At 40.2% G+C, this 14,737-nt stretch overlaps 1 protein-coding gene across 1 annotated transcript in view; it reads right to left on the bottom strand.

The window, feature by feature from the left end:
• Window positions 1-11,902: 11,902 nt before the first annotated feature.
• LOC103210008 (constitutive coactivator of PPAR-gamma-like protein 1) overlaps window positions 11,903-14,737 on the bottom strand; it is a gene marked incomplete at its 3' end in the record, with an annotated part of 7,134 nt that continues 4,299 nt past the window's right edge. Inside the window, 3 exon segments of the mRNA XM_042782978.1 lie at window positions 11,903-12,568; window positions 12,617-12,747; window positions 12,750-13,516. Of these exon segments, the coding sequence (XP_042638912.1) occupies window positions 11,903-12,568; window positions 12,617-12,747; window positions 12,750-13,516 (1,564 nt within the window).

Genomic DNA, 14,737 nt, shown 5'->3' with positions numbered 1-14,737 from the left:
TTTAATACACCACTTTCTTTGAAAGATAGCACAGGAAAGAAACTCAACAAAGATGTGGAAGAGCTAAACAATACAATCCACCAACTTGGCCTTATAGACATCTACAGAGCACTTCACTCAACAACAACACAATATACATTCTTCTCCAGTGCATATGGAACATTTTCCATGATAGACCATATGTTAAGCTATAAAGGAAGCCTTAATAAACTTTAAAACATTGAAATACTGCAGAGCATCTTCTCAGATCATAGTGCTATCAAATTAGAAATCAACAATAGGAAGATCAACAGGAAAAGAGTAAACACATGGAAACTGAGCAACACCCTCCTTGAGAAAGACTGGGTAAGGGAAGAAATCAAAATTGAAATTTGAAAATTCCTTGAATCAAACGAGAATGAAAACACAACATACCAAAATCTTTGGGACACAGCAAAAGCAGTGATCAGAGGCCAATTTACAGCAACAAATGCACACATCAAGAAAGAAGAAAGAGCCAAAATCAACACTTTAAACCAACATCTCCAACAATTACAGAAAGAACAGCAAGAAAAGCCTACAGTCACCAGAAGAAAGGAAATAATCAAGATTCAAGCAGAAATCAATTAAACCAAAAATAGAAGGTCTATAGAAAAAATCAACAAGACCAAAAGTTGGTTTTTGGAAAAGATCAATAAAATTGACAAACCACTGGTAAATTTAACAAAGGAAAAGAGGGAGAGAATACAAATAACACGAATAAGAAACAAAATGGGTGACATCCCAACAGAACCAACTGAACTAAAAAAGAGCTAGTTAAAGGTGTGAACTAGATTGATTATCTTCAAAAAGAAACAAGAGAGGTTGTTGTTGTTGTTAGGGGCCATTGAGTCAGGAGTCAGCTCTGACTCGTAGCAACCCTGTGTACAACAGAATGAAACACTGCCCAGTCCTGTGCCAGCCTTACAATCCTTGCTGTACGTGAGCCCATTGTTGCAGCCTCTTGTGTCAACCCATCTTGTTAAGGTCCTCTCCCTTTTTCACTGACCCTCCACTTTACCCAGCATGATATCCTTCTCCAGGGAATGATCCCTTCTAACAACTTGACCAATGTAGGTGAGACGAAGTCTGGCCATTCTCGCTTCCAAGGAGTATTCCAGCTGCACTTCTCCCAGGGCTGATTTGTTAGTTCTTCTGGCAGTCCATGCTACTTTCAGTATTCTTCACCAATACCACAACTCAAAAGAATCATCTCTTCTCTGGTCTTCCTTATTCATTGTCCAGCTTCCACATGCATACGAGGCAACTGGAAACACCAAGTCTTGGGTTAGTTGTATCTTAGTCTTCAAAGAAACATCTTTGCTCTTCAGCACTTTAAAGAAGTCTTTTGCAGCAGATGTGCCCAGTGCAGTATGTCTGATTTCTTGACTTCTGCTTCCAGTGGCATTGATTGTGGAAACAAGTCAATATGAAATCTTTGATAACTTAAATTGTCTCTCCATTTATCATCATGCTGCTTATTGGTCCAGTTGTGAGGATTTTCGTTCTCTTTATGTTGAGGGGTAATAATCCGTACTGCAGACTGTAGCCCTTAATCTTCATCAATAAGTGCTTCAAGTCATCTTCACTTTCAGCAAGCAAGGTTGTGTCATCTACGTATCACAGGTTGTTAATGAGTCTTCCTCCAATCCTGATTGCTACATTCTCCTTCATATAGTCCAACTTCTCAGATTATTTGCTCAGCATAGATTGACCAAATATGGTGAAAGGATACAACTCTGACACACTCCCTTCCTGATTTTAAACCACACAGTATCTCTTATTCTGTTCGAACAACAGCCTCCTGGTATATGTACAGATTCCTCATGAGCACAATTAGATGTTCTAGAATTCCCATTCTTCTCAACGTTATCCATAATTTGTTATGATCCACAAAGTTGAATGCCTTTGCATAGTAAATAAAACACAAGTAAACACCTTTCTGGTATTCTTTGCTTTCAGCCAAGATCCATCTGAAATCAGCTATGATATCCCTCGTTTCATATCCTCTTCTGAATCCAGCTTGCATTTCTGGAAGTTCTCTGTCAATATACTGCTGCAACTGTTTTTGAACTATCTTCGGCAAGATTTTACTTGCATGTGATATTAATGATACCGTTCAATAATTTCCACATTCTGTGGGATCACCTTTGGAATGGGTACAAATATGGATCTCTTCTAGTCAGTTGGCCAGGTAGCTGTCTTCCAAATTTCTTGGCGTAGCTGAGTAAGTATCTCCAGCACAGCATCTGTTTGTTGAAACATCTCAATGGGTATCCCATCAGTTCTGGGAACCTTGTTTCTCACCAATTCCTTCAGTGCAGCTTCAACTTCTTCCTTCATTACCATCAGTTCTCGATCATGTGACACCTCCTGAAATGGATGAAAACCAAACTATTCTTTTTGTTACAGTGACTCTGTGTATTCCTTCCATCTTCTCTTGATGTTTTCTGCATCATTCAGTATTGTAACCATAGAATCTTCCAATATTGGAACTCCAGGCTTGTACTTTTTCTTCAGTTCTTTCAGATTGAGAAATGCTGAGCATGTTCTTTCCTTTTGATTTTCTAACTCCAGGTCTTTGCTCATTTCATTATAATTGACTTTGTCTTCTCAAGCTGCTCTTTGAAATGTTCTGTTCAGCTCCTTTTTGTCATTTCTTCCATTTGCATTAGGTACAAATACTTAATTAGTATGTAGCATAATAATGATGACATACATAAATTAATGTCAAAATAAATGTTTCATTTGATTATTGTATTAAGGTTGTGTCAGTTTGGCTGGGCCATGTTCTCAGAGGTTAGCAGTTATGATGTAGTCATCCCTCATGATATGATATAATGTAATCATCTCCATGATGGTATCTGCTATAAGGAGCCCATCAGTTGAAAAGGAATTTCCTCAGGGTGTGGCCTGCTTCTAATATATACATGGATGTCCTGGGAAAATTTTCTGGCTTTTCTCCTGGATCTTGATCCTGCAACTAGCTCATCATTTCTGGTTCCTGAACTTGTACCAGTGGCCTCCCATATTGCCTGCTGATCTTGGGATTATTGCCTTTGGAGCCTGTGATCCAACAATCTGCCATTTTACCTGCTGATCTTGGATTCATCATGCTCCAAAGCCAGCAGCCTGCTATACTACTGGCTGATCTTGGGTTTGTCAGCCCCTGCAGCTTCATGAGTCAGGAAAAGCCTCCAACTTGAAGTCTGACTCATGGACTTGGTCTCTTGTGTGAGTCATTTCCTTGAGATAAATTTACATATATTTATATGCTTTATTGGTTTTGTTTCTCTGGAAAACCCAGCCTAAGACAATTATAATACTAATTGTTATGCAATGACGCCTGAGCAAACATATAGAAATAAGTGTTGCTAATTTAGTCATATGCTCATAATTCAAAAAATATTAAATAGATTACTCCCCCAAAAAATATAGAGGCTCATAAAAAAGTATCACATTCTGGAAAAAATATAACTTTCATAAATCTCATCCCTCTGTGGTTCACAGAAGACCAAAGTTCAAAAAGAGTCGAAGGTTCAAAAAGGAAGATTCAAATCATAAACAAATGCTTAGAAACAGACTCCCTTTCTCTGCAATGAGGAGCCTCAAAAATTCCCCTCCAAGGGATGCTTTTTTGTCTTCAGGAGGATTAGGTTCTGCAGAAAATCCTTTTCCAGAATTACTCCTTTTTGCAGAACCTTCTGCAGAAAACTCTACTGTATACAATGCTTCCATGGTAGATGAGACTAGTCCTGAAACCATTGCCCATAAGGACCCTTCCACTGCAGGTTATGCTGTGATTGCAGACAACTTAATGCCAACTGTTAACCAAACTAATGAAACACAGTGGGTACTGACATAGGTACTGACTTAACCTCCAAGCCTGAAGGCTCCTCTCTCCTGTTGCTCTCATCCCCGGGTGATCAATTTGAAATTCAGCTAACCCAGCAGCTAAGGTCCTTCATCCCCAACAATGAGCTCATTGCTCATGACATCCAGACTTGGAAAATGGACCTCTCTGAGCCCTACGTACAACTGGCCTGTGCCAAGCTGATCTCCAGAACAGGCCTCCTGATGAAGCTTCTCAGTGAGCAGCAAGATGTTAAGGTGTCCAAGGCAGACTGGGATCCAGACCAATGGAAAACTGAGAACTCTATCAATGAGAGCATGAAACTCCAGAGTGAGCAAAAGAAGCAGGAGTCAAACGAGGTGAGAACAATTCGAGAAATATGGGGCCCAGACTTTACCATGTGAATTCAGCACACGCCTTCCAAGTGCCCAAGCTCCTACTCCATATCTTATCTTGGAAAAAGCCAAGTTACTTTGGCTAAGAAACCATTTCCCACTTATCTCATTAAGAGAATAGTGTCACTATTCCTGGTATAGATGAGATGAAGACATAACACACAAACTGTACACCAAAAGTGCTTCACAGTAATATTATTGGATTGGTATGTTCTTTATGAATCTATAAGCTAGATTAACCCAGAAGAATTGGGTTGTGAAACTGAATAGTTCTTTTTTATCCCTTTCATCTCTTTGTTCTTAAAAAATATAATAAAATAAAAAAAATAAAGATATGTGTGTGTATGTATATATATTGCTGTTTTTATTTTTTAGCTCACAAAAGAAGTTCCAGGATATGGCTATCACAACAAACTCATCTTGGTTATATCTGTCTTTGTTGCAGTGATGATTTTGATTATAATTTTCTGTCTTATTGAGATAAGGGCAAAAATGAATTCAAGTTTCCAGAGTACAACTTGTCTTCATAATAGATTCAGAACCGCAAGCTAGAAATTAAAGCCACTTCCCTACCTACCAGCACCTCCATGGGAGAGTTACTGCCTTGAAAACCCTATGAGATAGTTATTCTCTGTTTTACAGAGTCTCTATGAGTCAGAATTGACTCAGTAAATGTGGGTACTACCTGATATTTCTCTTTAACCACTAAGACTGCAGCATGCTTTGTTCTTTTATTGCAAAGTGTGTTCCAGGAAGTTGGAAAATCACCCAACTTCCTGGAGATCTTGGTGGAGTTGAAACTAAGATTACATGCTATTAGACTCCTTTGAGAAATTAAGAAGGCTACAGTTGACATGATAGAAAAATATCTTCAACCCAAAACCATGGCAACAATGGTTGATGGAGTCACCAGTCACTTTCATTCTGTCACTGATTTCTTTCCTTGTTAGCTGAAATGATGAGAGAGATAAAATGGCCACTCTTAAGGAGTGATTGATCAACCTGGAGAGAAAGGACATGATGAACAGATAAAAGTGTTATCTTGTAGATTCATTAGATTTATTTAGCATTTATTTTCTCCAGTGTATAAGGCATTATCTAAATAGGCTCAGTTAAAATATTGCAGCCAAATTTGTGCATCAGTAGCCTATTCTTGGAGTTTGCTCTGCCCATATTTTATTAAATTATATCATGGTTTCTTTCTTTCCTAACAGGCAGCTGCTAGCATATTAAAAGAGTGTATGAACAAGCTGACAACTTGATGCAACTCTACAATGTAACCTAATTTACATATTTACTTTTTCGGACAAAGCAGAGCAGCCCTCCATCTCAGCCAAACTGCTTCCTTACCATACCCCAATTGCACCATGCTCATCTCTACTTTTCTCTGTGTCTTTGCCTGTCTTAAATTCCCTTACTTCACTCTGTTTATTGAAGCCCTATGAATCTATCAAAAGCCAGCTCAAGTTCATCTTTCTTCAAAAGCCTTCCCTGAACTCTCCAGTCTTCCTGGCCCTAGTCCCTCGGTGAGACTTGTTGCCATTCCTTGGGGACCAGAGAAAGATATTTCCCCTCTCCTGAGAAATTAAATTATGTGGTAAACAAGTTTTAGAAAGATGGCTACCCAAGAGAGAAGATTCAATGTCAATACATAATGGAGCAGAGCAGAGATATATAAAGACCAAGGCCCTCTTAATCTGTCTAAAGAAAAATATAGCTGTCATCAGGAGGGTCTGTCCTTTCTGCATAGAAAAGGTGAGAAACAATGTCCATCCTAACATTACCCAAAAGTAGAGTTGGAGCCTAGGACAGCAGATGTGGAGTGTCAGGCCTACTAGTAGGGCTGTGCCTGAGAGGGCAATGGATGGACCTGGTTTCCTCAGTTCTTTCCATTAAACACTAGATTCAGCTGATTCCTTCTGTTCTCTAATCACCAAACAGCCTTCTGATTGTGATTTATTGTGCACATAGGCCTGTTTCCACATAGACACAGTTCCCTGATCATGTAGACACACATTTTATGTCTGGAACAGATGTATTTCTCATTGTCAAATTATAATCTCACATTCTGATTTTTGGTCCCCCCAAAAAACACCCAAACTTAGTGCCATCGAGTCAGATCTGACTCAAGGGTGACCCCTCCTTGGGTTTCTGAGGTGGTATCACTACAGAAGTAGATTGCCCAATCTTCCTTTTAAGGAGTGGCTGGTGGGTTTGAACCGCCAGCATTCTGGTTAGTAATCAAATGCCTCAGGCACTATGCCACCAGGGCTCAGGCATGTAATACTGATAAGGCAAGACTGTCCCAAAATAGAGAAGCCGGGTTTCTCTTGCTAATGACAGAGTCTGATTTCTGAAGCTAGGAGGCAGGGAACCAGCATGGGGTCAGTTTGCCAAGGCCTCTGGTAAGATAGTCATGGTCCTCCTGCTTCTCCAGGTGGCACGTGGCCTTTTCCTTTTTGGACATTTCTATGTACTGTCGGTGTAGCACCTAAGGCATTTGACTGCTAACCAGAAGGCTGTTGGTTCAAACCCACCAGCCACTCCTCAGAAGGAAGATTGGGCAATCTACTTCCGTAGTGATACCACCTTGGAAACTGAAGGAAGGTTCTCTATGAGTCGCATCTGACTCAATGGCAATGAGTTTCGGTTTGGTTGGATGTTTTTGGTTTTTCATTTACTGAAATACCTTGTTTCCTTGTTTTCATGTTTGGTCCACCTTTCCTGGTAAGGACTTACAAAATTTTGTCATGGGTCTCCAGTGTTATATCTATCACCAAGGCTATATTTTCCAACTACTGGTGATCCTTCTTTGTTTCCAGCTTTTACATCCAATCACCAGTGATAATTAACACATCTTGATTGCACATTTGGTTAATTTCATACTGCAGGAGTTGGTAAAAGTCTTCAAGTTCCTCATCCTTAGCTTTAGTGGTTGGTGGGTAATTCTGAATTATAGTAGCAGTAACTGGTCTTACTTGTAGGCATATGGACATTATCCTATCACTGATAGCATTGCACATTAGGATAGATTTTAAAACATTCTTTGTGAAAATAAACGCCACACCATTCCTTTTCAACTTGTCATTCCCAGCATAGTAGATTATATGGTTGCCTGATTCAGAATGGCCAAAACCAGTCCATTTCAGCTCACTAATGCCTAGGATATCAATCTTTAAGCATTCCATTTCATTTTTGACAATTGCAATTTTCCTAGTTTCATACTTCGTACATTCCATGTTCTGATTACTAATGGATGTTTGCAGCTCTTTCTCCTCATTTTGAGTCATGCCACATCGGCAAATGGGGGTCCTGAAAGCTTTACTCCATCTTCATCATTAAAGTTGACTCTCTGAGCAGGCAGCTCCTTCCCAGGCATATTTTGAGTGCCTCCTGATCCTTGGGGCTCATCTTCCGGCACTATATCAGACAGTGCTTCACTGCTATTCATAAGGTTTTCACTAGCCAATTCTTGGAGAAGTGGATGGTTTCTTTTTTCTTCTGAGTCTGTCTTAGTCTGGAAGCTCTGCTGAAACCTGTCCACTGTTGGTGACCTTGCTTGTATTTAAAATACCGGTGGCATAGCCTCCTGCCTCACAGCAACACACAAACCACCACAGTATGACAAACTGACAAATGAGTGGTGGCTAGTTAGGGAAGACAGAGGCATTTCCTGGGCCCAGTTCCAGCAGTGTATTCTCAGTAAAGTCTGCCATCTCATGAAGAGTGAGACCCCCTGTATAGGTCAGTGTGTGTGTAAGGGGTGGAGGGGATGTAGAGGTTCTTGGCATAGCTTATGAGAGAGAATTTGTTGTTGATGAGAGTGCTCACTTTGGCTCATAAAACAACTTTGATTTATGTGCAAGGAAGTTTACCATTTTATGACAGTAGTGTTTCACTCCTTGTAGCGTTACAAAATATTTTTCATAGGATGGAGGTTTTTCTTGTTAAATCATTTAAAACACTATTGAAATAAAGAGTGGGGTTACATAGTGCTCTTAAGTTTTGTATATTTATGGCTTTTCATAGTTTTTTTTTTCTAGACGATATCATATTGTAATAAATTATAATGTATGCATTTGGATAAAAAATTACAAGGGATTAAGATAAAATTTTTGTGGAAAATAAATTTGATGATTATGTCCAAATATGAAAGTCTCAAAACTCACTGCCATTGAGTCGATTCTGACTTATCACAACCCCCATTGAGTTTCCAAGTCTGTAAATCTTTATGGAAGCAGATTGCCTCATCTTTCTTCCATCGAGTTGCTATTGGGTCTAGGTATTAAAATACTTTTGTCCAGTGTTTGAAAACTGAAATGAAAACTCAAGGGAAAACACTTCTTTGCCTTATTTATTTATTTATTCTTAGATTGATCATTTCTAAATAAAAGAACAATATATCCTAAAATAGTAAAAAAAAAAAAAAAAAAAAAAAAACACCACTGCTGTCAAGTCAGTTCCAACTCATAGTGACCCCTCTTTGGATTCCCAAGGTGGTGTTTCTATGGAAGTAGATAGCCTCCCAAAGTATCAGATACTAGTCTGATGTCTGCTTGGTAGAGGAGATGTTGAATTTTTTTGGAACAGTCTAGTAGATCAGAATTTCGTTTCTCCCCAAGTAATGATGTCCATGGGTAGCACAAATGGTTTGTGCTTGACTACTAACCTAAAGATTGGTGGTTCAAACCTATGCAGTGGGACCATGGAAGAAAGGCCTGGCAACCTGCTTCCATAGAGATTACAGCCAAGGAAACTTTATGGAACAGTTCTACTCTATGATACATGAACTCACCATGAGTCAGAATCAATCAATAGCAATAGGTATGAGTCTTTTTTGGTATCCTGTTAGTAAGAGCTTTGCCTTTGGGAGATATACAAAACTCATTTCAGAGATTAATCCTCATGATAGTTCCTTCCTGTGCAAACAAAACTATGTGTTTGACCCAGGATTTACATCAACTATCACTTTGTTAAAGACTTTCCCTACATTTGTTCCAACCTTTCTTTTTAAAGTATTTTACTACATGTCCTACACAGTAGATCTGTCAAGAGTACCAAAATTAGAAACTGTAACTTCTTAACAAGTAGATCAGAGTATCTAGTAATAGTTTCAAGACTTCCTTCAACCCTTATGCTCCTGATGGTTGAAATCGGATAAAACCACTTTCAAGTGAACATTTAGCTCAGCAGTTCCTTGATCTTTACCTGCTCATCTCCTTGCACCTTTGGCTTCATACCTTTACACTCATTTTTATTTTAGAATGTGATCCACCAATCGCTGGGGTGAGCAAATGTCTATTACAGCCAATCTCCAATTCAGCAATGGATGCTTTTCCAAGATCCATTTGCAAATGTGTGGTTGGGCATGATTTTCCTTAGGAGTACCAAGAAATAGCAAGCCTGTTGCTGTCAAGTTTTTATCAACTCATGGTGATCACATGCTTTACAGAGTAGAACTCTTCCATAGGGTTTTCTTGACTGTAATCTTTATTGAAGTAGACCTTCAGGCTTTTCTTCTCTGGCAGTGCTGGGTGGATTGTAACTGCTAACATTTGGTTCGTAGACAAGCAGAAACCAGTTGCACTGGTCCCTAGGTACAGGGACCTTCCTTAGGAAGAATGTGTTTTAAATGGTTACAAGTTTCCTGGCTAGCCCACTTATTTAACCCATAATGCCTTTGTTGTTAGTTGCTGTGTAAAAAGGATATGGGGGTGGCATCTGACTTCCTCTAACATCTCAAGGTGGGAAGAGGACCAAGATCAACAGCCCAAGGTTGATTCCTATGAAGCAGAGGCCAGACTTGCCATTCCTCTCTCTTTTCTTGCTACTTCTGACACCAAGCATCCCTCCCATGGCCTTTTCTACTTATCTGCTGGCTTTGTAGTTCATTGCAAAGGCCACACTGAAATCACAGACAATTCTCATGATTATGGGATTTATTACAGAAGTAACAGTTTAGAATTCAGGATGAAAAACAAGTCAGGATATAGTTCTTCAATCAGGATGTCCTTTCAGCTGTGCTGCAGACATGCTTCTCTCTGGCCTCAGCCTCTGCCCTGCCCAGGCCAGTGTTAGAAAACTCTTTTATCTTTTCCAATAAGTGCCTAAAGAGGTCCTCCACTCTGCCAGCAAGGCTTCTGCCTGAAGGTGAACACCTTTCTTGCTCCATGGGCCAGAAAGCCTGCTGCTCTGTCTCATGCCTGTCTCTTGGTTCTGCTGCCATCTCACTGCCATCTCAGCACAGGGCTCTTTCTCTGTCTTGATGGTAGTGAGATTTCCCTTTCCACCTCTGGGAGGACTCATTTTAAGCCTAGTGAGATGGCAAACTGACCAATCCCCACATTAGGGTTCCATGCACATTATTTGCATGGTCCCACCCCCACAAGAGTGCCATTTACCTTATTTGCATCATTAATAAGCTAACTACTCTCCTTGGTGGGACTAAACACCTCACGTTTACAAAGTGAAAGTCACAAAAATCATGGGTAGAAGAGCCATAGTAAGTAATTCACTGCACTACAGTTGCCATAAGGTTGATTCCAACTCATGGTGACCCCATGGGTGCAGAGAAAGAAAACCTGTGTAGGGTTTTCAATGGCTGAGACCATTTAGAAGTAGACTTCAAGGCCATTCTTTGAGACACCTCAGAGTGGTTTTGAACTACCAACTTTTCAGCTGTTACTGAAGCACTTAATGGTTTGCATCACCCAGGGACTCATTTTCGTATTATATTAAATACTAGTTCAGTAGGGTGAATGTTGTTGTTGTTGTTTGGTGCCATTGAGCTGGCTCTGACTCATTGTGAAACTATGTACAACAGAAGGAAACACTGCCTGGTCCTGCACCAGCCCCACAATCCTTGCTATACCCTAGCCTACTATTGCAGCCACTGTATCAATCCATCTGATTGAGGGACTTCCCCTTTTTTGCTGACCCTCCACTTTACCAAGCATGATATCCTTCTCCAGGGAATGGTCCATTCTGACAACATGACCAAAGTAGATGAGATGAAGTCTGGCCATTTTCTCTTCTAAGGAGCATTCCAGCTGTACTTCTTCCAGGACAAATGTGTTAGTTCTTCTGGCAGTCGATGGTACTTTTAGTATTCTTTTTTTTTTTTTTTTTCAGTACTTAGCTGAAATTTAATAAATAGGTTATAATTAAAATTCCTATTTTCATAAACAGGAATAATTTTAACACATGTACTGTTAGTAAGAGTTGTAAAACCAGATAGTATATCGCATACTAATTTCTCACACAAGCTGTGTTTTCAGCAAGTAGAGAGCATTCAGGCTCAATATTCACAAAAGATTTACAGGACAGCAATCTTCTTTGTAGAGAGGTGGTGTTCCAATCAGAGTGACAATCAATGGAAATGTATTAATGACTTAAAAACTATGTATTAACTAGTCTCTCAACTTTTAAACTAAGATATCAAATTTATACATATTTTCCAATAGAAGTAAAATTTTATTTGTAATAAGCACATTAATAATACATTTTTCTAGATAAACATTTAAATTCCAGAGGCTTAATTCAATTAAGTAATGGTCATCTGAATCCACCTTTTTTTTTTTTTTTTTCCAATTCAAAGGATTTGTTTCAGTTCAGTCCAGATGTTCTTAACTCTCACCAATGGTTCCCCCTTGCATTCTGGAGGAAGTCTGTTCTTTCTAAAAGCAAGTCTCTCAGCTTTCTTTCTGCTTTCTGCCAAACTAAACAGGATTCCATAAACATACTGACGAACTGGCCTATAGAGCAGGGTGGTGGGAGGCAGGTCTTTGTTGGCTTCATCTTCAATAGAAACAGCAATTTTGATTTTACCCTTTGTTAGGATATGAAAGATATAGGGACACATTAGCCCCTTGTTGTGCCTGTGTTCTGCCACTCTCAATACTTCAGGTGCAACAGGGGGTAATGGAGGTATGGTAATATCCACGTGGTTCCTGGTGGGCATGGATAAAAGGCAGGGAATTGGTTGTACGGTGCCAATTTGTTTCCCTTTTCCTTCAGCTATCCGGCTTCCTGAAGAGGCAGTGGACGAACCTTCTGCCTTTGTTTGGTCTCCTGGGTCTCCGTGTGCTTGAGGTTCTGAGTGGCTTCCTGTCTTCTCCCAGCCAATTTTGTTCCCACTGATATGGTTTGTATGTCCTCCATTGCCTTCATCATTATCTGAAGATGATGACGTAGAAGAACCAGGAAAGTAAGTTGAATCCACATGGTTGGGACTGACACTTTGAGCTAGATTTATCGGAGAGGACCGTTCATACAATGGAGTATGTTTCCCTTCATGAGGAATGTTACTATAGTTGTCATACAATGGAGTATGTTTCCCTTCATGAGGAATGTTACTATAGTTGTTCTGCTCTGCCAAATTCTTTCCACTTGTTTCCAAAGTGAGAGCCAGCTCAGAGAGGCTATATGGGTATGGACCCTGACCCGGAGCACCACCTAGGCTTGGCATCTGATGAGCCATAGTTTTGCTTGTAGAGGGGTCTGTGGAATGTTGAGCATCTAAGGCAGAGCATATGGTGGCACTATCCCAGGCATTCCAAATTGATTTGGTATGGCTAAGTAATGTGATGGATGAAATGACATAGGCTTACTAGTTGCTGAATAATATTCAATCACTCTCTTAAATCGAATAACTTTGCCATCTGTTCTAGACTGTGAATGCTGAAAAACATCTTTAGCTATGGCATCCAAATCAGTGATATCCTGGATATTACAAATGTAGTCAGCAACAGCTTTGATCACTACATCGCAGGGTGGTAACACTAGCTGGTGAGCCCGTACCTTAAGTGAGGCTAGTGGATGTTCTGGACCAAGTAAACTCCAATGAAAAGAAGCCACATCTTCATCAGGTAGAATATGATTACCTAATAGAGCAGCAAAAATAGGAAAACGATTTGGATTCAGGTCCAGTTGCTTGGCAACTTCATGCATCAGATATTGGCTTGTTGTGAGACTTTTCCCTTTTCAGCTCAGTTTTAGGGCATGGGCACTGAAATAGTAGGGGATGTTGCACAATGCATAATCAGAATCATATGCAACCAAGCCATGGAAACCATTTTCTCTGCAGAAACCAATTGCTTCTTGATGGTGATCCTCAATGCTCTGTGCAACCTTGATGTGGAAGCGGCTGAGGGCCAGGCGGATGCAGTGTGCCATGCAGACCGGTGGCAGGAACCAGACCTTGGGCGGCGGCGTGCCCTTATTCTGGACATGGCTGACTATCTGGCCATGTCTGGGAAGGGATCTGCCGCCGCTCAGAAGCTGAGGCTGCCGCTCCACGGGCAGGCGGGCAGGCGGGGGGTGGGCACTTTTAGTATTCTTAACCAACACCACAACTCAAAAGCATCCACTCTTCTCTGGTATTCCATATTCATTGTCCAGCTGTCACATGTATATGAGGTGATTGAAAATACCATGGCTTGGGTTAGGTGCAGCTTAGTCTTCAAAGAGACATCTTTGTTCTTTTGCACTTTGAAGAGGTCTTTTACAGATGATTTCCCCAGTGCAATACGACATCTGATTTATTGGCTGCTGCTTCCATTGGTGTTGATTGTGGAACCAAGTAATAAGAAATCTTTAACAACTTTGATCTTTTCTCTATTAATCATGACACTGCTTATTGGTCCAGTTGTGAGAATTTTCATTTTCTTTATCAACATAAAGAAAGTTGAGATATATGTATTTACATAAAATTGAGGTGCCATCCATACTGCACATGGTACTCTTTAATCTTCATCAATAAGTGCTTCAAGTCATCTTCACTTGCAGCAAGTAAGGTTGTGTCGTCTGCATATTGCATATTGTTAATGAGTTTTCCTCCAATTGTGATGCTCTCTACTTCTTCATGTAGTTCAGCTTCTCAGATTATTTTCTCAGCATACAGATTGGATAATTGTGATGAAAGGATACAACCCTGACACACTCCCTTCCTGATTTTAAACCATACAGTATCCCCTTGTTCTGTTGAAATGACAGCCTCCTGGTCTATGTAGAGGTTCCTCATGAGCACAATTAATTGTTCTGGAATTCCCATTCTTCACAATGGTATCCATAAGTGGATGTCTCCTTCCTTCTTCTGAGTCTCTTTTAGTCTGGAAGCTCTGCTGAAACCTGTCCATCATGGGTGACCCTGCTAGCTATTTGAAATACCAGTGGCATAGCCTCTAGCCTGACAGCAGCACCTAAGCCACCACAGTACAACTAACTGACAGGAGAGTGGTGGAGGCTAAAAATTAGAAAAGAATATAACATTTGATCCGAAGAGATTAAAAGTAGCAAATACATATTGAAGCTTCTAAAAACATTTCTATAGATAAAAATATGTTGTTGTTGGTGTTGTTAGGTGCCGCCAAGTCATTTCCGATTCATAGTGACCCCATGCACAGCAGAACGAAACACTGCCTGATCCCGCACCAGCTCCATGATCCCTGCTATACTTGAGCCCATCATCACA

This window comes from Orycteropus afer, unplaced genomic scaffold (genome assembly GCF_000298275.1).
Source record: "Orycteropus afer afer isolate SDZICR_OR568_19922 unplaced genomic scaffold, OryAfe1.0 scaffold00547, whole genome shotgun sequence".
In the NCBI taxonomy this organism is placed as follows: Eukaryota; Metazoa; Chordata; class Mammalia; order Tubulidentata; family Orycteropodidae; genus Orycteropus; species Orycteropus afer.
Note: the sequence above shows the minus strand (reverse complement) of the source record. Positions and strands in the feature narration are given on the sequence as shown.